The sequence below is a fragment of the Saccopteryx leptura genome, chromosome 5, assembly GCF_036850995.1.
Source record: "Saccopteryx leptura isolate mSacLep1 chromosome 5, mSacLep1_pri_phased_curated, whole genome shotgun sequence".
Taxonomy (NCBI): Eukaryota; Metazoa; Chordata; class Mammalia; order Chiroptera; family Emballonuridae; genus Saccopteryx; species Saccopteryx leptura.
Window position 1 is genome coordinate 59,794,505 of NC_089507.1, and position 24,377 is coordinate 59,818,881.

The 24,377-nt window shown below is 41.4% G+C and overlaps 1 protein-coding gene across 1 annotated transcript in view; it reads left to right on the plus strand.

Annotated features, from left to right (window-relative positions):
- The first annotated feature begins 1,793 nt into the window (after positions 1-1,793).
- ANXA3 (annexin A3) overlaps positions 1,794-24,377 on the plus strand; it is a 54,323-nt gene continuing 31,739 nt past the window's right edge. Inside the window, exons 1-4 of the mRNA XM_066385788.1 lie at positions 1,794-1,938; positions 4,388-4,439; positions 21,416-21,503; positions 23,138-23,232. Of these exons, the coding sequence (XP_066241885.1) occupies positions 4,425-4,439; positions 21,416-21,503; positions 23,138-23,232 (198 nt within the window). The 5' untranslated portion in view covers positions 1,794-1,938; positions 4,388-4,424. The remainder of the gene's footprint in view (positions 1,939-4,387; positions 4,440-21,415; positions 21,504-23,137; positions 23,233-24,377) is intronic.

Sequence of the window (24,377 nt, forward strand, 5' to 3'; positions counted from 1 at the left end):
AAAAAAAAAAAGAATAGTCCTGACACTTTCTGTTATATATGTGGCTGTTACACACTTCAACGTCAAAGGCGCAATATTTCATCATTTGTGACACGTGCATATATTGCCTATTTTCAGCAGTTCCAATTGGTTATTCAGCTCATCTGCAAGAAGATTATAATGATATAAAAATTATCCTTGACTTTCTGAAGTATGAGGAGCATAACTGGATCATTTGTGTGGATATTAAAATGGTAAATTTCTTGCTAGGACAACAGAGAGGTTTCATGAAGCTTTCTGTGTTTGTGGGACAGCTGAGCTCGGGAGAAACACTGGACACAGAAGGAGTGGCCAAAACATGAAGCTCTGGAAGTAGGGATGCAAAATATTGGGAATGAACCTGGAGTTAATTGAGACAGGATCATTTTTCCCCCATGTCACATCAAACTTGGCTTAATGAAGCAGTTTGTTCAGGCTTTGAATAGAGAAAGTGAATGTTTTCGACATGGATATTATTTCTACTTTTCCTGCCTTGTTTTTTGAGAAGATAAAAGCAGGTGTATTCAATGGACCTCAGATTTGATCACTCATACTTGACGAAGAATTTGCCAGGAAGATAAATAAGGAGGAGAAAGCAGCATGGCAGTCTTTTGTGGCAGTTACAAAGGACTTCCTCGGCAACAAAAAAGCAGAAAACTATGAACTTCTGGTTCAAAGGATGCTGTTGGCTTTCCGTGACATTGAATGTAACATGAGTGTTAAGATTCACTTCCTGAACAGTCACCTTGATAAGTTTCCCGAAAATCTTGGAGCTGTTAGTGATGAGCAGACTACTGCTGGAGCATCAAACGAGATTGTCCTCAATAAGTACACAAACACAAGAGCTACAAATGCAAATTTTTGCCTGAATAGAATTTAAATAAGTTTTGCACAAATTTTATGATTAAAATAAGTGTTTTAATATGTTCTATTTCAAAATTGTAGACAAATTCTGATGCAGTCATATCTTTTAGTGCAGGGGTCGGGAACCTATGGCTTAAGCCAGAGGTGGCTCTTTTGATGGCTGCATCTGGCTCGCAGACAAATCTTTAATAAAAAAAAAAATAACGTTAAAAATATAAAACATTCTCATGTATTACAATCTATTCATTTCCTACCGCTCATGTTCATGGTTGCAGGTGGCTGGAGCCAATCACAGCTGTCCTCTGGGACAGCACCAAATTTTTATGGGCTAATGCTTAACGTACACAGGTTGTTTTATGGTTCTCACAGAATTACATTTTAAAATATGTGATGTTCATGGCTCTCTCAGCCAAAAAGTTTCCCGACCCCTGTTTTAGTGTATTAGTATATTTACTGCATTATATAAATTATTATATTTTCACAAAGATGATGCCCAAGAAGACATTCTACTTCATTATGTTAAACAAAATGTTGAAAATCTTACAATAAGATGAAAACCTAAAATCTTGAATTGCAAAAGAACTGTAGCTCACAGAGAAAAACTAATGTCAGATTTGAGATCAGCACACTCGAATTAGGTAACAAGTGTTTTAGTGGATGCAACAAAAATTTTGTTCCCCAGTGAAATCATAGTTGCAGTTGCAGTAAGTCTGAAGAAGAACTTAACATAAGTGAAGAAGTGCAAACCGAGAGAATGGGTTTCAATATGAGGCTGGTAGGAGACCGCTTGGGAAAGTTGAGCGACCTCTGAGAGCCCAGGGCTCCTGCCTGCGGAGCAGGAGCTGAGCCGCGAGCCGCCGCGCCCCTCCCAGAGCCCGGCAGCCGGCAGGCAGGTGGAGTCCCGGACGGAGGCGGGGCAAGAGGAAGGGGCGCGGTTGCAGTAGCGGTCGCCCTCGCTGACCCGCAGGAAACCAGCTTCGGAGCACCAGCGCACGGACGCACACCTGGCTCGCGGTTCTCCCGCACACACACATACACACGGAGCCCCGCTTCAGGGTAAGTCCAGCCCCCGTACCTCCCGATCCCCGCCACGCGGGGCGCCCACGCCGCACACCGCCCTGCCCCGCAGGTGTAGGACCGAGGGCCGTCAGCACGCACTGAGTCTGCGTCCCACATTTCAGAATCCAGGATACACGCCCAGGGGATCAAAAGTTTCTTTCCCTAGGAGGGCCACCCAGCTATGGTCACCTCCGAGTGTAAGCTGACCCCCAGCTGTCCGGGCGCCCTGGACCCTTCACTTTTCACACAGCTAGCAGTGTAGGGATCCAGTTGGCATCACCACCTTCCCAAACCTAATGGTGTTGGGAACAGAAGAGCAAGGCGTCAAGAGGATCCTCTGGGTCCGGCAAGTCTCAGTAAGGGAGGGGCAGGTTCCAAGCCCGTTCTGATTACTCGGAACCCCACCTGTCCTTGTGAGCACACTGCCCTCTTCCTATGGGCAATTTATTATGTTTTACTTATTTTTTTAGGAGGTGGAAGAAGAATGTGTTTAGATATTGGGCGTTGGGAACCCAAGAAGTTTGCTTTTTCTTGAAAGGGCTCACCTTTTTTATTGCAACAGAGTTTCATTCACTAGATGTGAATCATTCCCCTGGCATTTTAGCATTGGAGTCAGCAGCTGGGGGATCTGAGTACTTGATTGCAAATGACCATATATAGATAATTGTGGCTAGGAGGTTCTGGATGGCTAGGGGCCTTTGACTGCTTATAAGAAATTGCACCCCCAGAGCTTAATTCTTTCCAAGGATTTGTGATCACAGCAAGATAAGCAAGACTGTGCCCTCTGGGAGAGATCATTACAACTTTTTTAAAATCAACATCATAAAATAAGTAACTCACTAAAACATTATTTTGCAAAGTTGTTTCTATCGGCTTTCATAAAGGCAAAAAACTTCAAACTGACCAGAAAGTGAATTTAAAGATATAAAGAAAACCAGAGGCTTTTCCCCAGAGCCATGTGGTTGTGTAGAGATATCCATTTAAAAACAGGATGCAGGAGAAAGTAAGAAGAAATGATGTAGCTACTCCAATTCCTTTCAGAAAAGGATCAAGTTCTATTGTTAGGTCATTTGGCTTCCACTGTGAAGTAATTCTTTATTTCTTAAAACTTAAATCAGTAATAATGGTGAGTAATTTAGATATTATATAGATATTATACTTGATAAGCTTTGACCATGTATGGAACAACCACTTGGGTAAGGCAGAAGCATGGGGTTAAGGTCATGTCTTTGGAGAATGGCTGCCTAAAATCTGTTCTTAGCTTTTGTGAGCAGAGTCATATTTTAATTCTCTGTGCCCCACTTCTACATATGCGAAGTGGAAATGGTATTAATGACAGCTACCTAGATTATTGAGAGGTTTATATGAAATCGTTCGTTCATTCAATGAGTATATTTTTATTGCCTTGTGAGCAATATTTTATTGCCCCAGTGAGCAAACGTGAGAAAATGTCTAGCTTTATGAAATTAACATTTTAGTGCTTTTTATATTACCTGGCACATAGTAAAGACTCAAAACACCTAGCCGATAAGATAACATATATTATTAAATGCCAGCAACAGCCCTCCCCTCCCCTTTTTACAGATAAGGAAACAGAGGCCCAAAGAAATTGTGTCTAACTTTAAGAGGAGGCAAAACCGGAACTAGTGGTTCCTTTTATCCCTATGTATAGAGAGAGTTAGACTCTGTAACTAGAGAGCCATCTGCCCTCGGCTACAGAGAGCTTGAGAATATCAGGGCTAAATATTTTCAGGGACTAATGGTGTAATTTCCTGTTGAACTTTGTTCTGGGGTTGTCATTGTATTTTTAGAATATTTTGTTCCCAGGATGGGTGGGAACAACTTACATTTCTAAATCAGCCCTGGAGATATGCCAGCATACTTGAATAATGTTGATATATAGGTTCCCAGCTGGGGCTCCATAGCACAGCGGCCCTTACCACCTCTGCATCCTACCAGGACCGGACTGTTTATAACAGTCTGTAGGCTTCGAGCCTTGTACAATGTAATTGGAGATTTCACAGTCAAACACAAGAAATCAAATTGAAGCCAGCTAAAATATATATTGATGGGGGATAATTTCCTGTGGTTTTCTTGTTCCCTATAATGGTAGTCTGTCCTGATTAAAAGAAGTTAGCAGTTAAAGTAATTCTACTGGATTTTAAATAGTCAAAAATTGGCTTTCCAGGAAACATATCTGTAAACCCCTTAAGACAGGCATTTTTTTTTTGAGCCCTTCCCACGTCTAGCACCGTCTCTTGTATATAGCAGGCGCTCAGTAAATGTTAGCACGTGGCTACTTGGTGTTAAAGACACATGCTCTTCTTGATGAGGTTTCTCTATGAATGTTGGTTCTGTTGACTGGATTAAAGATTAAGGGTTGGTGACCTTACTGTATTCGGAATCCTAGATTTATTCTATTTAGCAATATTTTTTCTTCTAATAGGTTAGTGTGATCTGAACTCAGGCGGAAGTGGGACAGCATGGCATCTCTCTGGGTAAGTAAACACCAAGCCTTCCTAACACAGTTACTTATCTGAGTCCAATAAAAATACAAAAAAAATTTTTTGAAAGTTGATAAACAAGTTCATCTAAGAAAATATTAATATGCCCAAAAAGCTTGTGGATGTTTGAAAGTAATAATATATTGTAGAGGTACAAAGTTAAAATAACTTATGACGACATCAAGGCAGAGAGGTCAATAATAGAGAATTTATTTAGTACATAATTTGGAAATTTATTATATGATAAAGATGATATCATTGCAGAGAGGAAAAGATGGCATATTCAGTAAATTCTGTTAGGAAAACTTATAGCTGTTTGGAAAAAAGTAAATCTGTATTTCTCCTTCCTTCTTACATTAAAATAAATTTCAGATAGAAAAAAAATACTGAAGTGAGAGATGGAATGTGGGTAAAATTAAAAAATAATCTTGGAGTGGGAAAGACACTTAAAACTGTGACAGAGATCAAAAGCCTAAAAGAAAAAATTGATTTAACTACATATAAATGTATAATTTATGACAGCAAACAATACTATTAGTAGAGTCAGAAGACAACCCATGGGAAAAATATTTGCAGCACATCAGACAAAAGACATATTTTCTTAACATACAAATAATTCAAATAAATCAATAAGAAAAATGAACTCTATGGAAAAATTTGCAAGGGACATGAGTAGAACATGAAAAGAATTATAAATGTTCAGTAAACATATGAAAATGTAATACACCTCTCTGAAAATTAAAGAAATATAAATAACACAATAAGAAATCATTTTCTACCTAAGGAATTGGTAAAGGTAAAAAAAAATGCAGTAAGACCAGTGTTGCAAAGGATTTGGGCAAGACAGGTTCGAATCTGTTCCTAGCAGGGCAAACTTGGCACACCTTTAGATGTTATTTTGGCAAGAGCTATCAATGTTTAAATGTGTACACTGTTTAATCCACTAATTTCACATCTGGGTATTTATCATATGGATATATGAATAAATAAGGGCCTACGGATATTCATTTGTATTAATGAAAACATATGGACAGCAAAAATGTCCATCCATGGGGTATAAAATTACTAAATTACTCATTTGTAATTTATAGCGACTTTTACGTGATCATTAACAAGAATGTGCCTGACCTGTGGTGGCGCAGTGGATAAAGCATCGACCTGGAAATGCTGAGGTCGCTGGTTCAAAACCCTGGGCTTGCCTGGTCAAGGCACATATGGGAGTTGATGCTTCCTGCTCCTCCCCCCTTTCTCTCTCATTCTCTCTCTTGCTCTCTCCTCTCTAAAATGAATACATCTTTTTTAAAATCTTTAATAAAGAAAGAATGAGAGAAGAAAAGGCTCCTGCTGCCTCTTCTCTTTGTTCCTATTGTCCCCCCTCTTCTCAAATTAGAGAATTAATATTTATGAGTGAGATCTCTGAGAACCAATATAAAAACAACTCAGAACTACTGTGGATAAATAGAATGGCTGTCTCTCAAAAAAAAAAAATTGAAACTAGAACTACCATTGATCCAGAAGTTCCACTGTAAATATCCAAAAATATTGAAAGCAGAATCTTCAAGAGATCTCTGCACTCCTATGTTCAGAGCAGCAGTATCCACAATAGCCAGATGTGGAAACAACCCAGATGTCTATCAGCAGACAAATAGATAAACAAAACGTGGTCTGTACATACAGTGGAATATTATTCGGCTTTATAAAGGAAAGAATTCTCACACATGCTACAACACAGATGAACCCTGGGGACATTATACTAAGTGAAATAGGCGAGTAATAAAATGGCAAAATACAATATGGTTCCATTTATCTGAAGTATCTAAAGTAGTCAAATTCACACTGAGAGAAAATAGAATTATGGCTCGGGAGGGGAAAGGGGGAGTCATTGCTTTATCGGTAAAGAGTTTCTTTCCTGCACCATGAAAAAGTTCTGGAGACCTGATTTATCACACTGAACAGCCTCACCACTACTGAACTGTACGCTTGAAAAGGGCAAATGTGGTAAACTTTATGCTATGCTTTTTTACCACAATTTAAAAGACCCTCAGATTTCTGTAACTATTCTTATCACTAAGTTTTATCTGTTCTCTTGTTCTTTGTTACACACAAGCACACATACAAACACAAATGAGCAATCAAGTCAGCGTTTTTCTACAAACTATAGATGGTTTGTGGTTACCAGTGCATGGTGAGTTTACTGAATTAGTCTGATCAAGAGAGAAGACTTCAGTCTTTGCTAATGGAGATGAAGGAGTGTTTGGTTTGCTAGTTCTGTATATTCTCTCTAGGAGTGTTGCAAGCTCCCATTGTTTCAGTTGAGTGTAAAATCTATGTTGCATTACTGTTTCCTTTGTTTGGAAATGTTGACTATCTCTGTCAAGCATGTGTTCTACTGCTTAACCCTGAGGAAAGGACTTGCTGTCTCAGTGGTTTGTACTCTGATTCAGGGTCCTTTGTCATATATTGCCATTAAGTACACAGTAAGCACTCAGGCAACCCACAAATGAGAATATCTTCAAATGTGACTTTTTAATTAGATACATAATAGTATTTTTTCTGTGTGCCTTCTACAACACTGGCTTTCTCATGCAAATATTCTGGGCTATTTCCTCCTCAGTCAATTCTTAACTTATTTTTGAAGTATAGTTATTTTTTGTTCAAACTCTCACATTGCTATTAGTATTTTTATTATGGAACTAAAATATTTCTAAACTAACTCATAATTGTAGTTATCATGAACCCTTATAACACCTTACCTTGCTATACCTCTTCCTTCCGTTTCACATTCTTAATTTGCAAAATGAGGAAGGAGAACAAAGAGCCACTCTGGACCAAGGGATGAAAGGAGTTTTACTAAAATATAACTTCCCATAAATATGATGCCTACTAACTTTGTTTTGAAAGGGTACATCCGAAGGGTTAACAATTAAAGCAGAAAGTATCTAGTGCAGTGAGCTCTACTGAGAGCAGAATGAAAATAGTAAAGCCACAATCCTAGTTCTCTTTCTCCTAACTGTCTAATTGGTTAAAAGGCAGACTCTTGAATACAACATTGAACAAAATACTTAGTCTCTGTCAATCTCCTCCTCTGTAAGTGGGTGTAATAACAATACCTACCTCATCCAGTGTTTGTAAGCATAAAATCAGTTCATGGGAAATGCATTAAGAGTGCCTGTCACATGGTGAGCACTCAGTAAGTATAATCATTAGTGTTTCTATATATTAATTTTTTTCTAAAAACATATTCCTTGCTAATTAATATCCCTGCAACTATTTTAGTAAAGGAGAGTCTGCCCGTTTACTGGGCCTGAGTTTATTTCAAATCAACAGCATCCCCCTCCCCAATGGAATGCTTTCTCTGAGCTACAAAGAACAGATAGATTTTCCCCCAATGGAATCTTTCTGACAACTTCTGTTTTCAGTATTTCCTAGAATGTGTGTGTGTGTGTGTATGTGTGTGTGTGTATGAATATGTATATATATATATGTAAGACTATTTTTAGAGTAATTTTAGGTTCACAACAAAATTGAGAAGGAGGCACAGAGATTTCCCATGTGTCCCCTGACCCCACACAGGTGCAGCCTCCCCCAGTGTCAGCATCGCCACCAGAGTCCTACATTGGTTATCATTGATGAACCTACCTTGACACACTATCACCCAGAGTCCATAGTTATATTACAGTTCACTCTTGGTGGTGTATATTCTGTGAGTTTAGACATTTATATGTATATATATCTTGAGGACATATAATGCTCATTCCTGCACACAATTTTGACAATACCAGAGATCACTCTCAGACTCCAAAGGTTAAAGGCTCAGTCCTCACTTCAGATGCCAGCCACAAGTCCTAGAACTACCTGTATTTCTGACCAATTAGCTCTAAATTTGGGGATTTCTATGAACTTCTCAGGTTTGATAGTTACCTGGAACAACTCACAGAACTCAGTGAAAGTGCTATACCTACAATTACAGTTTTATTACACAGACTGCCCACAGGGTGAGGCCTGGAAGGGCCCTGGACGCAGAGTTTCTGTGCCCTCTCCCCGTTGCTACTGGAACAGCTTGGGTTTGAGTCGCCCAGCACTGCAGAGCCAGCCCACGGGGATGAGGACTGAGTGGAATATGAGTGTCTTTAATCAAATTGCCAGCAACCCGAGAAAGCAGCAGACTTCAGATCCAAAAACCTGCCTTAATAGCCTCAGTTTGCAGGCCAGTTTTACAGGGTGGTCAGAGCTAGTTAAAGATGGGAAAAGGCCCTGGCCGGTTGGCTCAGCGGTAGAGCGTCGGCCTAGCGTGCGGAGGACCCGGGTTCGATTCCCGGCCAGGGCACACAGGAGAAGCGCCCATTTGCTTCTCCACCCCTCCGCCGCGCCTTCCTCTCTGTCTCTCTCTTCCCCTCCCGCAGCCAAGGCTCCATTGGAGCAAAAGATGGCCCGGGCGCTGGGGATGGCTCTGTGGCCTCTGCCCCAGGCGCTAGAGTGGCTCCGGTCGCAACATGGCGACGCCCAGGATGGGCAGAGCATCGCCCCCTGGTGGGCAGAACATCGCCCCCTGGTGGGCAGAGCATCACCCCCTGGTGGGCAGAGCGTTGCCCCATGATGGGCGTGCCGGGTGGATCCCGGTCGGGCGCATGCGGGAGTCTGTCTGACTATCTCTCCCTGTTTCCAGCTTCAGAAATATGCAAAAAAAAAAAAAAAAAAAAAGATGGGAAAAGAAGGTGAGTACGTGTCCTTTCTCAGGTCCAGATCCTGTTCTTCGCTTATCCTTGGCATGCTCACTGTCCTTGGACATAAGGTTTCTGGCCTTGTTCATTTTCTCAAGGACTTAGATTAGGTCCAAGTACTCCACAGTCAGGGCTGTGGAGTCCTGCGTTTGATCTGGTTTTCAAGGCCTATTATCTGGGGTAGGGAAGCTGTTGGGTTGCTATTCCTATGCCTGGGAAAAAACAACAACAACGCTCAGACAATTCCACAACATGGAGTGTAAGATTAGTATATTGGGAATATGTCTACTGTCTGTACCCTTTCTTAATCTCTGGGTTCCTCCTGGATGCTTCCCAGGGGCTGCATGAAAAATAAGGTTCCTGCTACATTTCAAAAAGGATGGTTATATAGAAATCAAGAGAAAATCAAAAGCAAATGTACTAATTAGCTATTTCCTAGCCCTTGCATAATTTCCTATTGATTACAACTAAAAGCTACTGTTACTGAAGCCAAATTACTAACTTTTGGGTTTTTTCTTTCACCTAGGAGAGTTCACCAGCTAGGAAATTCTTCCAGGCCTCAGTGGCCAGAATTTTCACTGCATAGGTGCAGTTGATTGGATCACTGGCCACGTGATTGAATGCAATCTCCAGTTCTTTTCCCTTCTCGAAGTGCCAACCCTCTAATCCAGTCATGGCTGGTCTTTTTAATGGCCATCCCTGATGCTAAGGCATCATTAACATAATAAAGACACTTTGATCACTCAGGAACTTATAATGGTTTTTGAACCTCTGTGCTTTGAACTCAGGACAAAGACCAGCTATGTTCTTCATTATACCTTATATACATAACTCACACCAAGGTCTACAGGGTTTCTAAAACATCATATATTTTTATTTTTTTTTTACTAAAATTATATCAATACTGGCACTGGTTATCTTGTGCTGATCAGAAACTCTGACTGGAAGTTACAAATTTCATAATAAGTAACAGGAAAATGAGTTAATGTTTCATAATAAATACAGAGTGGCAGGCAGAATCATTCAAAACATGAGGTCCATGGAGAAAAAAATAATAAAAGGGCTTCTTGATGGAGGAAAATTTGAAGAAGGTGTACCTAAGTTGAGAATTAGAGAATGCAGCTTCCCTTCCCCCATAGATCCTTCCTCTCTTTCCTGGGAAGAAGATTAGTGCAGCTTGACACCAGAGGACATGCCATATTTCCTTGCGCATAAGACGCTCCCATGTATAAGACACACCTTCATTTTGGGGCCTGAAATTTGAAAAACAAATGTATTACATAAAGTTATTGAACTCAAGTTTTAGTCATCATAAAATTCATACAACTCCTCATCACTGTCAAATCTCCCATCCATTAGCTTGTCTTCATCTGTGTCTGATGACGAATCACTGTCTTCATATATTGCCTCGTCCTCAGTCTCATCTATGGTATTTGAAATGCCACACTTCTACAACCACTGTGTAAGGTGCACCCCATTTTTAGACCCCAAATATTTTGGAAAAAGGTGCGTCTTATACATGGGGAAATGCAGTATGTTCGCATTTCTGCTGTGTAACCCAGAGGAACAACATCAGTGGTAGGGCTTCCAGGATGAATGCAGTGTGCTGATATGAGAGAGGATCATGGGAAGGTAATGCCTTTCAAATTCTGTCCCACGGATGACACCAGCCCTGTGCATTTGGATGCTGTTGGTCCTGGGCACAAGGGGTCTATGAGATCCCCTTTCTTGCTTTGGTTGGGACATCACATTGGACTTTTATTTCCAGGTGTAGTTGCTCTTCCTGACCATGCAGATTTAATCCATGTGGAGGAACCCCTGTGTTACACCCATGTGGATGCACTGAATTTCTCCTCTGGTCTCCTTCCTGTCTGCCACACCTCAGGCCTGGAAGATCTATCTGGCTGTCTAACTATTTTAACTGAAATAGACCTTTTGCATCCCAAGCAGAGCAGTATATAATGATGAAGTATTCTTCAACAAGATTATAACTTCCTGTCTGGTGTGTTTTAAACCATGTTCCTGAAGCTTCTTTAGATAAATATTGGCACTCAGACAGTTACATAAATGGCTCTCTGCAGGAAGTTAAAGAAAAACAGGTTAGGTCTGGATTTCAAATCAAAACACAAGCATTTTGTTTCAGGACAAAGCCTGAGAAGTCCTGTGTAACTGCGAAGGAGGAGAGAGGCTTCCTGGGAGTGAATGGAATTAACAGTAAATATCTGTTCTTTGCCACTCCCCGACCCAAACCCAGACACCAAGGAGGAGGGTCCATCTTTCATATTTAATAGTAATAAAAAGTGTAATTTATCAGTCTAATGAGTAGCGTTGGAAGAAGCCTGGTAAATCAGAAACAACAAGAAAAAGAAAATTTTATATTAAGAGCAAAGAATGTGAAAGGGAAAAGGTATGATCTGATTCTCTTGAAAGTCTACTTTTTGGTGGATGCAAAGCAGTTAGAAAAATATTTTAGCCTGACCAGGTGGTGGCACAGTGGATAGAGTGTGGGCCTGAGAGGCTGAGGATCCAGGTTTGAAATCCTGAGGTCACCTGTTTGAGTGTGGGCTCATCCAGCTTGAGAGCCGGCTCATCTGGTTTGAATGTGGAGTTGCTGACATGAATGTGAGATCATAGGCATGACCCCGTGGTCACTGACTTGAGCTCAAAGGTCGCTGGCCTGAGCAAGGGGTCACTGGCTCAGCTGGAACCCCCCGGGCAAGGCACATATGAGAAAGCAATCAATGAACAACTAAAGTGCCACAACTACAAGTTGATGAGTTGATGCTTCTCATCTTTCTCCATTTCTTTCTCTGTCTCTGTCTCTCTCACAAAAAAAAAAGTGTGTGTGTGTGTGTGTGTGTGTGTATTTAAAGTCCTGAACAACAAGAATAATAAAAGGGTTCTCAATGAATTAAAAGAATAAGTCAAAAGGGCAAAAATTCTTGAAGTCTGCTCCTTCCTCTACTATCATATCTTTGCTTCTTTCATTTTCAGCTATTTTTGTTCGATTAACTATATACCTCCTTTAGGTTCTGGAGGCATTTTTACATAGGAGTAGTGACAGCTCCATGTGAACAGGATTAAGAAAAGATGGAGAATGCATTTGTCAGACATTTGACATGCAGCTTGGAGCTTTGAAAATTCTGTATGGCATTTGAGAATTATCGAAGAAAGCAAGACCTGAAAACAAAGCATTTTTATTCACTTATTCATTTAACAAATATCTACTAAACATCTACTGTGTGCCAGATGGTGTTTTAGGCTCTGGGGATACAGCAGAGAAAGAATAATAAAATAAAAAAAGCATAGCTCTTACATACCTTTGATTTTTTTTAAATTTTATTTATTCATTTTTAGAGAGGAGAGAGAGAGAGACAGAGAGGGAGAGAGAGGAGAGAGAGAGAGAGAGAAGGGGGGGAGGAGCTGGAAGCATCAACTCCCATATGTGCCTTGACCAGGCAAGCCCAGGGTTTCGAACCGGCGACCTTAGCATTTCCAGGTCGACGCTTTATCCACTGCACCACCACAGGTCAGGCCCATACCTTTGATTTTATTACGGAAAATAGATAATAAATGAAGAAATAAATGCATAATAAAGAAAGTCTGTTTTAAGTACTCCAGAGAAAAGCAGAGGTAGACAATGAGAGTGAGGAGGAGAGTGTGCTTTCTGTTCAGATGTGTGAGCAGAAGTCAACATGAAGTGAGCTAGCAGAATATCGTAGGAGGAACATCCAGGCAAAGGGATCAGCAGGCGAGAAGCGCTGAGGCAGGTGGGCTAGGGGTATTACTAGAGTATTAAGAAAATCCCCATGAATGTTAGGAGGCAGTAAAGGAGGTTTGAGGAGGCATTATAATTCTCTCTTTTTGTTCCTTTAAGATCCTCTGAGGGCCCCATAGAATCCCAGTAGTTTCGATAGCCTTTGCACGGACTATTCAAGGACTGTCTGTAATCCAGGTTTACTTTACATTAGGAAGCGTTCTTAAATCTGTAGCAATTTATTGTCAGGATTTTCACTTTCCAAATACAAGTATGCAAAACCAATAAAATGATGCATTTTGCTTCTATGTCATGTGGGCATTAATGACCTTGGCCAGTGATACAAGAAATGTTCCTTCCAGAATGTTACAAACAGTAAACGTCCCTGATCTCAGTCCCTCACTGGTGGATTTCCATTCCAATAGGAGTGAAGAGGGAAGGGAATGGGTGTCACCATAGCACTCCCCAAATCCTGCCAAGGTAGCCACTGTTCTCTAGGCAAGCACTCCTTTAACAGGATGGGGGTGATGCCAGATTTCCCACTACAGAGAGCCAAGTTCCCTGACCTTCCACAGTCAGAGTACAGGTCTCTTAGGTCCCCAGGGGATGAAGTTAGATATGGACAGAGCTGTGGATGTGGCTAGAATAGCCACATTTGTCTTCAACTTGGCAGAGAGTAGACTTTGGCCCAGAACTTATTTAAATTAAACACCTGACTTTGATTATGATACAAAAAAATATAATCTTCAGATACTGGTACTAGATAAGTCAAAAGAAAAGAAAATGTATATAAATTATTTTAGCCCTAGCCGTTTGGCTCAGCGGTAGAACGTTTTCCCAGTGTGTGGAAGTCCTGGGTTCTATTCAGGACACACAGGAGAAGCGACCATCTGCTTCTCCACCTCTTCTTCTCTCTCTCTTTTCTTCCCACCCCACCGCAGCCATGGCCCGAATGGCTTGAGCAAGTTGGCGTCGGGTGCTGAGGATGGCTCCATGGCCTCGCCTCAGGTGCTAAAATAGCTTGGTTGCCAAGCAACGGAGCAGCAGCCCCAGATGGGCAAAACATCTAATATAATAAAACTATATTATTTTATAATCTGCTTCCAACAAATAATAATGAAAATTAATGAGAAGACATTTGTGTTGATAAAGTCTTTCTGGGGCCCAATGTTTCAAGCTCAATACAGATAGTTGGATTTGCTGCTTTTGTCAGAGAATGAGAGCTTAGAGAGAAGATAGAATCACTAGAAACACCCTAGTGCACCAGGCATCAATCCCAGTGTCTGGAACCAGCTTTGAAAGACCTGAACTAGCCTGTGGTGCTGTAAGTGGTCACTGAAATACTCCCAAATCTCCCAGTATACAATGACCAACCACTCTGATTTCTGGACTGTGGGTATTTGAAAAAAACAACTTCATCAGGCCATTGTCTAGTATAAGCCTTGGAGAAAATCCATACCTGGGGATGTCATTGTTTCCATCTACTTTCAGCAAAACTCATTCACAGTCACTGATTATGACCCTATCTAGAAGCTAAGCACTGGGCTAGGAGCTGGATATATTTAAAACAAAAGGTCTCTCAATGGTAGAGCATCGGACTGGCGTGCAGCAGTCCTGGGTTCGATTCCTGGCCAGGGCACACAGGAGAAGCATCCATCTGCTTCTCCACCCGTCCCCCTCTCCTTCCTCTCTATCTCTCTCTTCCCCTCCTACAGCCAAGGCTCCATTGGAGCAAAGTTGGCCTGGGCGCTGAGGATGGCTCTATGGCCTCTGCCTCAGGTGCTAGAATGGCTATGGTTGCAACAGAACGATGCCCCAAATGGGCAGAGAATCGCCCCCTGGTGGGCGTGCCAGGTGGATCCTGGTCGGGCATATACGGGAGTCTGTCTGACTGCCTCCTCGTTTCCAACTGCAGAAAAATACAAAAAAAATAAAAAATAAATAAAAACAGAAGGTCTCTGCCCTCTGGAACTTTATTTTAGAGGAGGTAGAGACAGACATAAACAGTGAGCGATATTATGGAATGCTGAGTGCCCTAAGGCGGAAAGGCTCCTGAGATGGAGAATAGTGGGAGAGGACCCACTCAGGTCAAGTGGCCAGGGTGGATGGCCAGAGCCGAGAGGATGACCTCTGTACACGGAACTGAAGGCAGAAAATCATTCCACATGGAGGGAACAGCATGTACAAAGGCTAAGTTAAGATGAGAAAGAGTTCAACATATATCAGCTGGACCCTCAGAGAACTGAAGTGAAATGAGCAAAGGTGAGGGCAGTGAGGGAAGTAGGTCAACATTGCCAGCCATGTGGATGGTGCAAGGAGTTTGGACTCTATTCAGTATCCAGTGGGAGGTCAGAGAAGGGTGTTCAGTCAGGGAATGCCATGACCTGACCTAGATCTCTCACAGATCCCTAGGCTGCTACGTGGGAAATGGTGGGAGGTGGGCAGCAGAAGGAAGTGGGGCGGGAGGCTAGTGCCATGTCCACATCCAGGAGAGCGATGGCGACTTGGATGATAGCAGCCGCAAGGAAGGAGGAAGAAGTGCGCATGAGATTGTCTTTTTCAGAGAGTCTCAACAGGTCTTGCTGATGATTGGATTTGAGGGAAAGAGTGATGAAGGAAGCAAAAGAGACTCCCGGGTTTTGGTTGGTGGTGGTGCCATTTAAAGAGATGGAACAGATTGGGGACAAGCTCAGAGACTGGCATTGGATTTCCTGGGTTCAGTCCTGACTGTGCCACACACACAAGCTCTGTGACTTTAGACAAGTGTCTTGCCTCTCTGTGCCTAAGTCTGACCCCTGTAAATGGGGTCATCGTAGGGTGGCTTTGAGGTTAAATGAACAGATACTTACAAAACACAAATGCGTCCCATGTAAGCGTATGCAAGAAACCAGCTTGGGAGGAAATAATGAGTTGATGTGTGAGATAGAAAAATAGATACATCAAGTAGACATTGAATAGACAAGACCAGAGTTCAAGATAAAAGTCTGGGCCGGAGATGGAAGTGTGGGAGTTGTCTGCATACAGAAGGGAGAGTGGTGGGAATAACCCACAGCAGGGTCAGAGGGGAAGAAAAGAGAGACTTTCTCTTTTAGAAGAACCTGTTTTATAAAGGTCAGACAGAGGCCAGCTGGTATGGTAGGAAACCCGCAGAAGGAGGCCCAGGAGCCAAAGCAAAGGCTGAGTGCCCCTGGGTTAACCGTGAGTGACACGTGCTTCTGAGGGGTTAGGTTTCTGTCAATATAGTCTGGGTTCCAGGGAAAACACAACACAGATTACTTGTTTACCCCTAGCTTCTCTAACAATCACATTTATCTATCTACTCCAGCCCGACACTCTCTTCTGTTCCCACATTCCAACACTATTGCTCTGTGACTGCCCTGATGAAATCAGAAAAAGAAAAGCTGGCAAGTGTGGATAGTTTCTCCTTGGAGGGAGTACAAGATGAAATGCAAACATCTCTGGACCTCCTAGATGCATTGCTAACATAACAAAGCCATAATGTCAGCCTCGCCTCTGCCGGGCATCCCTGAGGCTGCCAACCTCTGCTTCCCACCCCCTGCTTCTCTTTGCTGCCCTGGGAGGAGAGCGTGCCTGCCTGCCAAAGCGATGGGGAGCCGTCTGTTAGCACTGGTCTCTGCCAGCTTCTGGAAGAAGATAGGGCCCCGGGTATTTGCCCTGCAGGACCTCACGGTTACCAATCTTTTTCTCTGACATCTTACCTTCTGTATCAGTTTCCTGGGGCTGTAGTTACAAAGTGCCATGAACTGGATAGATGGTTTTAAACAAAAGAAATGTACTGTCTTTCAGTTCTGGAGGCTAAAAGTCAGAAATCATGGTGTTGGTAGGGCCATGCTCCCTCTGAAACCTGTAGGGGACTCCTTCATCGACTCTTCCTGGCTTCTGGTGGTTTGCTGCAATCTCTGGTCATCCGTGGTACCACTCCAGTCTTTGCTTCATCCCCTCATCGTCACGTCACATTCTCCCTGCATATATCTGTCTTCACATGGTTCTCTTCAGTTAGATTAGATTAGGGCCCACCCGACCCCAGTATAACCTCATCTTAGCTAATCATATCAGCAGTAACCTTATCCTGGGTAGGTCCACATTCTGAAGTACTGTGAATTAGGACTTCAACATACCTTTTCGGGGAGAACACACTTCAACCCATAGCACCTCCACACTGAACCATATTTTATTTCAGGCCTTTCATGGTAAACTTTCTTTGGTTTTGAAAATGACCTTTTACTTGAAAAATCGGAAGAGAAGTTTTACATCTTCCAAGTTGCTTTATTTTTTTTAAATCTACTTCATTTTTCCTTTGATCAGAAACCTTGATGACCAGTCTATTTTGACATTGAGCAGAGAGAATGATTATTTCTCCCTGGCTCTTCGAGAGTTGCTGAGTCCTGAAGGTTTACATGAGGCACTGATTTGGAAGCTTGACTTTGGGATATGACCTTACAGGGCTGTATGAAGTGAGAGATGGTTCGGCTCTGCCTCACCTTCAAAACATACCGCAGCAGTGCTCTGTTCTGGGGCATTTGGCTTTAAATGTTTCTTGTCAACAGAATGGGCACCTTGTGTTTTTTTTCTTTTATTCATTTGTCTAAATATTAGTGTTTAACTTCTTGCAAACCCGGTGCACTTTGCATGAAGAAATATGCTTGGTTTTCATGAGTCAACAACAGACTGGCCTCTCTCGGGGGGTTGTATCAGACAAATCCCCCTGCTCAGCTTGCCACATCAGTGGCTTCAACACCTCGTGCTCTATATCTGATCTCCAAAGGACAGCTTTAGAAGATCAGGGCAAACTATATTGTCAGGAAGAAGGTGGTTCAAAGGAGAGGCAGCCTAGCCTAGTAGTTAGCAGCAAAGATCGATGAGACTGATCACTTGCTGGCTGCGAACGTGGGCAAGTTACTTAAGGATCCGCTTTATTCTCATCTGTGAGTAGAATTTAGTATATCTGCCTTATAAGTTTGTTGTGAGGGTTGAATGAGCTAGTTAGTGCTGGAAACACAGTTAGCACGGTACCTGCCCACAGTAAGTAGCAGCAATTGTTATTCATGTGAAGAGCACCTGTTATTTCCCCCCTTTATTTACACATTGCTTGCTTTCATTTCTTTTCCAACTGGTTTTAGGGTCATATTTCCTGTTGGGGCATCTGAAGGTCAAGCTTGAGAAAAGGGAGGCAGTTAAGTGTGTTTAAGGGATGTGGATGGAGATCTGATTAAACATGATTTTTTCTTAAAAAGAAAGACTGGCAAGTATTCATACAGTGTCCTACTCCAGCACTGACACTTGGTTAGGGTAATAGAATTAGTTGGAAATAAAGTCAAACATTGGTTAGTAATTTAAATATCAAGGAATTAAGCCTGCAATGAAGCAGGCAATGCAAATACAGGGTGGGGCAAAAGTAGGTTTACAGTTGTTTGTATGGAAAACAATACAATACTTGATAAATAATTATACGAGAATAAACTCTGTGTTTTGTGTACTCCTAACTGTAAAGCTACTTTTGCCCCACCCTGTACTTAGTTTTGTTTGGCTGCAAAAGCGCCAACATTCCGGAAACAATGAGCTCATCATCAAATTCTTTTTCCACACCCATGAAAGAATCTAGGACTTGTTTGCCCGTTTTTGCTTTGTTTTCCTGGGCAGCTGAGACTAAATAGAGCAGTGGGTTTTAAACTTTAGAATGCATTAAAATCATTTGGGGGACTTTGTTAAAAACACAATTCCTGAGTCTTAGCCCCAGAGCTGCTGATTTCTGAGACCGAGGTGTGGCCTGAGAATGTGCATTGTTAGTAAGGTCCTTGCTGATTTTGATGTGGACGCTGCCCAATGATCCAGGAACCACACTTTGAGAACCACTCTGTGGACTCCTGTGAGGCATGAGCACAGAGCGTTTTAGACACAAAGAGATGGGTTCAAATTCTGAGGCTGTCCTTATTAGCAGACTTATGTTAAGCAAATAATTCTTCCAAGATCAAGTTTCTTCCATTTTAAAGTGGAAATAACAAAATCCCTCTTTTTAAGGCCATTGTAAACATTAAATAAGTTGTCTATAAAACATATTGTTTACTGCCTGGCATGTATTAGTTTAAAAAATTCTATTGATTTCTTTTACTGTAAGAGTTTTTCCTAAGTCATGCAAATATTTCTGAATGTTCTGCGAAACCAAGTCCATCAAATAAACAAAGCTGCTCATTTAAATAACTGAAACAGTTTGAAATCACTGAGAGTCTACTTCAGAATGCCTGTACCACTTTTTCAACCTGGTATGTGTGTGTGCAGAGGGGGTGTTTAGTTTTTTTGCTTTTAACTAAATGAGTAATTCCCTCTTAATTCTTACTAGCTATCAAGTTGTAAAACAGACTGGAAATTTCTTCTCCAACTTTGCACATTGGAATTCCAGCATATTTTGATGTGTAGGTAGTATAGGGCAGTGAAAATGTCACAGCTGGTCTGGAAACCTTGAGTTTTCATAATTCATGAATAATCAGAATCAGACTACAAATTTTGTCTTTTTGAATTCAGAAGCCACCATATTTATCTGCATGACACACAATCACCTGGGGAGCTTCTTGCATGTGTAATGTCTACCCTAGCACCACATTCCTAAGGAATATGAGTCAGCGTGTCTAGGACCGGACCTGGTCATGTGCAATCACTCCAGGTTATTCAGAGGCCAGATTTTAAGAAAGACTAGGAATGGACTGCCATGGTTGTGACTGCATTCAAATTCAGATGCTACTGCTTAACTAGCTGTGAACTTGAGCCGATTCTCCAGCCTTCTTAAATCTTGGCGTCTTGAATGTGAAATGTGTTCCTTTTACACCTTCCTCAAAACCGTTATATAGGTTATAGTTCGGCTATAAAATGTCTAGTATAGGGCAGGGCATAAAGCACTCAAATACTATGATATTGTGGCGGTTCCTCTAACATGCCACACATGGAAAGGTGGACACGTAAGATAAACACAGAAGTTCATAAATGGAGAGAGTTGATATGAAGCCATTGACTCCATGAATCCACAAAATAGTTACTAAGCCCCGGATAAAGAGAATTCTCCAATGATTATGTTGAAGTGACTGGGTTCTTACAGTTGCTGGTAGATCAGGCACATCCACATCTAGTTTCTGACTCATTACAATTACTTTTTTAGAATCAAAATTCTTTCTTTTGGATACTGTAAGATTTAATGATATTTGATTGTGTTGAAACAAATTGTTCAACCTAATTTATTGACTCAACAGACTGTCCTTTTTTACTGTGGACATTAATCGTCCATCACTTTAGTGTGACAAGATAATGTCTTTTCATGAAAATATGAAACACTTCAGGGGAGCCCAAGTGAAGCCAAAATAAGAGAACCAGTATTTTTCAGTACTAAGAGGGGAAATCTGTTTAGGGGAAAAAAAACAAAACAAAACATTGTTACTGTAAAGATAGATTTTTATTCAAAGAGTTAGAAAATACCATATAAGGACATGTTTACTTTCAAAGTCTTGTAGCTGTTCTACAGTCTCTTAAGCAGTTTTAAGATATTTTATTCCTTCTGTAGGACAGTCTTTCCAGATTCCTGACATGACATGTTTTTCATTTATCCGTTTAAAATTAGTATTGTGGCATTTTTCATTTCCATGCAGTTCCTTAAGATCTATGTCAGTGGAGCTTTCTGGAGAGAATTTATTGGCTGCAATTGCTCATCCATTAAACAAAGCTTAGCAACAGGCAGTTCTAATGGGGTTTTCATTTATGTATCCTTTAGTGCAGGGTTCCCCAAGGGCAGTGGTCAATATTAATCCTTTGAGTAGTGAGTCTTTTTCATGCTTACTGACCCCCGGGGGTGAGTTTTTTGTTTTTTTTTTTTTTCAAAAAATGAAATTAGTTCCAGTTACAGTTTTATTAACTTAAAATCATGTTTGTTTGATAACCAATTTATGTAAACAAGGAGAACATACATTTGCCTTTTTTTAATGTTGGCTTACATGTTTTTAAAATAAAAATTTTTTTACTCTGGATGGTCAGGAGGCATGAGGACGTACATGAATGTTCGTACTACTCAAGGGTTGAAACATCTTGAAGACTATAAACCACAATTACTTTTGTGTGAGGTGCAATGAAGAGCTTAGAAATGAACTTGAAAATGAACCGGATGTAGGACAGACCCACTTCCTTTTTGCTTTGATGCTGACGCCACTTTAAAGCAAATATTCTTCAGTTACCAGGATTAATATAATGTATTGCTCTAGAGAATGAATATTCTACATTTCTTATTTGTTACACAAGATGAAAAAAAGGAGAAGCCTTATTAAATATGCAGTTAGTGACATATTGCCTGCTTCTCTCTTAAACACCCAAGAGGATAAGAAGGCGTGCAAATGATGGGTTTGTTATGTTTCCAAAATGTATATGGGGGTATGCATATGTAATATAAACAAAGATGTAATTTTGAACTAGTGGGACTGTCAGATATTGCCTTTTAGGTGGGACACCGAGGGACAGTGAGAGATTATCCTGGCTTTAGTCCATCAGTGGATGCTGAAGCAGTTCGTAAGGCAATCCGAGGAATTGGTGAGTCATGGTTTACAATCCCTTTTTAAATGTTGAAGCAAATTAGATTATATTTTACTTTTTTAAAGTTGAATTTGCCTACCAGTTAGTGGTGCAGTGAACAGAGCACTGACCTGGGATGCTAATGACCCAGGTTCAAAACCCTGATGTTGCTGGCTTGAGCATGGGCTCACCAGCTTAAGCGTTGGGTTGCTGATTTGAGCATGGGATCATAGACAGGACCCCATGGTTGATGGCTTGAGCCCAAGGTCGCAGGCTAGAGCAAGGAGCCACTGACTTGACTGGAGCGCCCTGCCCCCACCCAGTCAAGGCATGTATGAGAAGCAATCAATAAACAACTGAAGTGTTGCAGCTATGACTTGATGCTTCTCATCTCTCTCCCTTCCTGTCTGTCTCTGTCTCTCTCTCTCTCTCTGTCTCTCTTGCCAAATAAAAAAGATTTATTATACAGGTTGCAGGTGCACAGTTCTACAACACATCATCTACACACTGTATTATGTGTTCACCACCCAGTCAAGTCTCCATTTATCCCCTATACCCTCCTCTACCTCCCCCAACCCCCTAACCCCTGGCAATTAGTACACTGTTGTGAATTTTTTCCTCTTGTTTTTTGTTTTTTGCTCGATCACAGTCTAAAAATGAAATGGTTCCATTTGCCCAATTTGGCTTACTCAATTACAGAAATTGTAAGGGGCTTAAAATTGTGAAATAATGAGGAAAAGTGATGTAGAGTATGCACCATTGATTGCCAAAGGGTATGTATAGCCAAGGTGTGTGTGGGTCATCTCAACAGAGAGAAGGTGAGTCTTGCATGCCAGTTAATTTATAACATTCTAGTCATGCAGCAGGCCCAATGCATGCAGGCCAACTCATAGTTCCCCAAGCCAGGTGTAGTCCTTTACTGCTAAGGAGGCTCCCACGACTCCCACATTATCAATACTATAATGACCGAGGAGCTAGTGATCTCAGGCTATTCTTGGGCAGGCTAGTGTCAGCCCCGGCCTGATGTTATTCTTTACTTAGGTGCTTAGGTATACAGGTGTGAACCAGAGAGAGATACATGTTTTAGAGTCAGAGATTTGGGGTCAGATTCCTGCTACACCTGTTAAAAGCTGCGTGAGTTTGGCAAATGAGGTAAGTTTTCCGAGTGTTATTGTCTTCATCTTTAGGACAGCTTAATCATGCCTACTGCCCAGGGCCTCTATGACTGTTAAGACAATGATTAAAAGATACCTAGGTTCTCAATAAATGTCAAGGTTTTTTTTCCTAGAAGAAAGGAGATTTTCCTATCAAGTATGGAGATGAGAAAGAAAAGGTGACACAATAGTAACTGAGCCTCACACAGGTGAAAACACCTTATCCAAAAGCAGTATGCTCCTTGTGGCTCCCTCTGTCAGAGGAATATGTAGGCAATGATTGTTTTTTTTCCCCCCAAGATCATCTGAATAAAGTTAATTTCATTGCCAAAAGCCAAGGAAACAAAGAAAATTTTCAACCTGGTAATAACCTGGAAATTAAAAACTAAAATGCCTTCCTGTCTGCATTTGTTTCAGACTATTAATTTTCTTTTGTTCATGACAGATATTAAGGGTCTTTGGGTTGATGGGGAGTAAGATTCTTTTTGTTCCACTTAGGGACCGACGAGAAAACGCTCATCAGCATCCTGACCGGGAGGTCGAACGCACAGCGGCAGCTGATGGCTAAGGAATATCAAGCGGCATATGGAAAGGTATGTTTTGATTAACACCAGCAGCAAGGAGCTAATCACTAATGGACCAGGGGTGTTCCCATGAGATTATGCCCACAGATCTTTCGCTTGAAGCTGGAAGTAACAGAAAGTACCCTGTGTATCCAGTTAACAGCCTGGAGGATGAGTCCTGGTTTTGCCCTTAACTGGCTGAACAGCCTTGAGCTGTTATTTGGTCTTTCTGGACCTTCAGTTCTTCACCTGTTGAATAAGGACGGTTGCCTTAGATGGGTGGCTCTAAACCAGGAATTTTGCTTTCTAGGGAGTATTTGGCAATTTATCCAGATATTTTGATTATCACAACTGGTGGGAGAGAAGGTTTTTCTGGCATCTGATGGGTAGAGGTCAAGGTTGTTTTTAAACATCCTACAACGCAGCAGAAAGCTCCCTCCCCGCTGAACAAAATATTATCTGACCAGTTATCTGATAAATCCCGTCTTAGATGAGCCATTTCTCTTTCCACTTGAACGTGTACATGTAATTGTATGTTTGATTTATTTACCAAATGAAAACTTATTAAGTACCAAAAACTATATTAAGAACTATACAAGAACATTTGTGTGTCTTTTTCTTCATACACTTTCTTTGTTCAATAATAAACTACTCTGTGTTGGGAGCTGGGTACTACTCTGAGTCAGAAGGTATCCTAGACATTGGAGATTCACCGGTGTAAAAGCAGATCCTCTCTTCTCTCATGGAGCTAACATCCTATTAGAAAAATAATAAATAGGTAAATAAAATAAATTCAGATACTGGTAAGTGCTATGAAAGAATTAAAGTGCAATGATTGACAGAGGGTGGCTGCAGAATGGCTGGGTGGTGAGGAAGGGTCAGTGAGTGGCTGTTACCTTAGTCGCAGCTAAGACTGAACACCAAGACCTTTGCTTGCTCTGGAGAGAAGAGCATTTCAGACAGAAGGTACAGTGAATGCAAAAGCCCTGAGGCCAAATCAAACTGGGACTATTTAAGAAACAGAAACTGCAATGTGGCAGCAGTGTAGAAAGTCAAGGGAGAAGAGGGAAGAGATGAGGTTGGAGAGAATTTAGAATAAACTGGGCCTTAGAGTCTTGGTACAGAGTGTAGATTTTATTCTGAGAACAATAGATAACCACTGCGGGCTTGTAAGC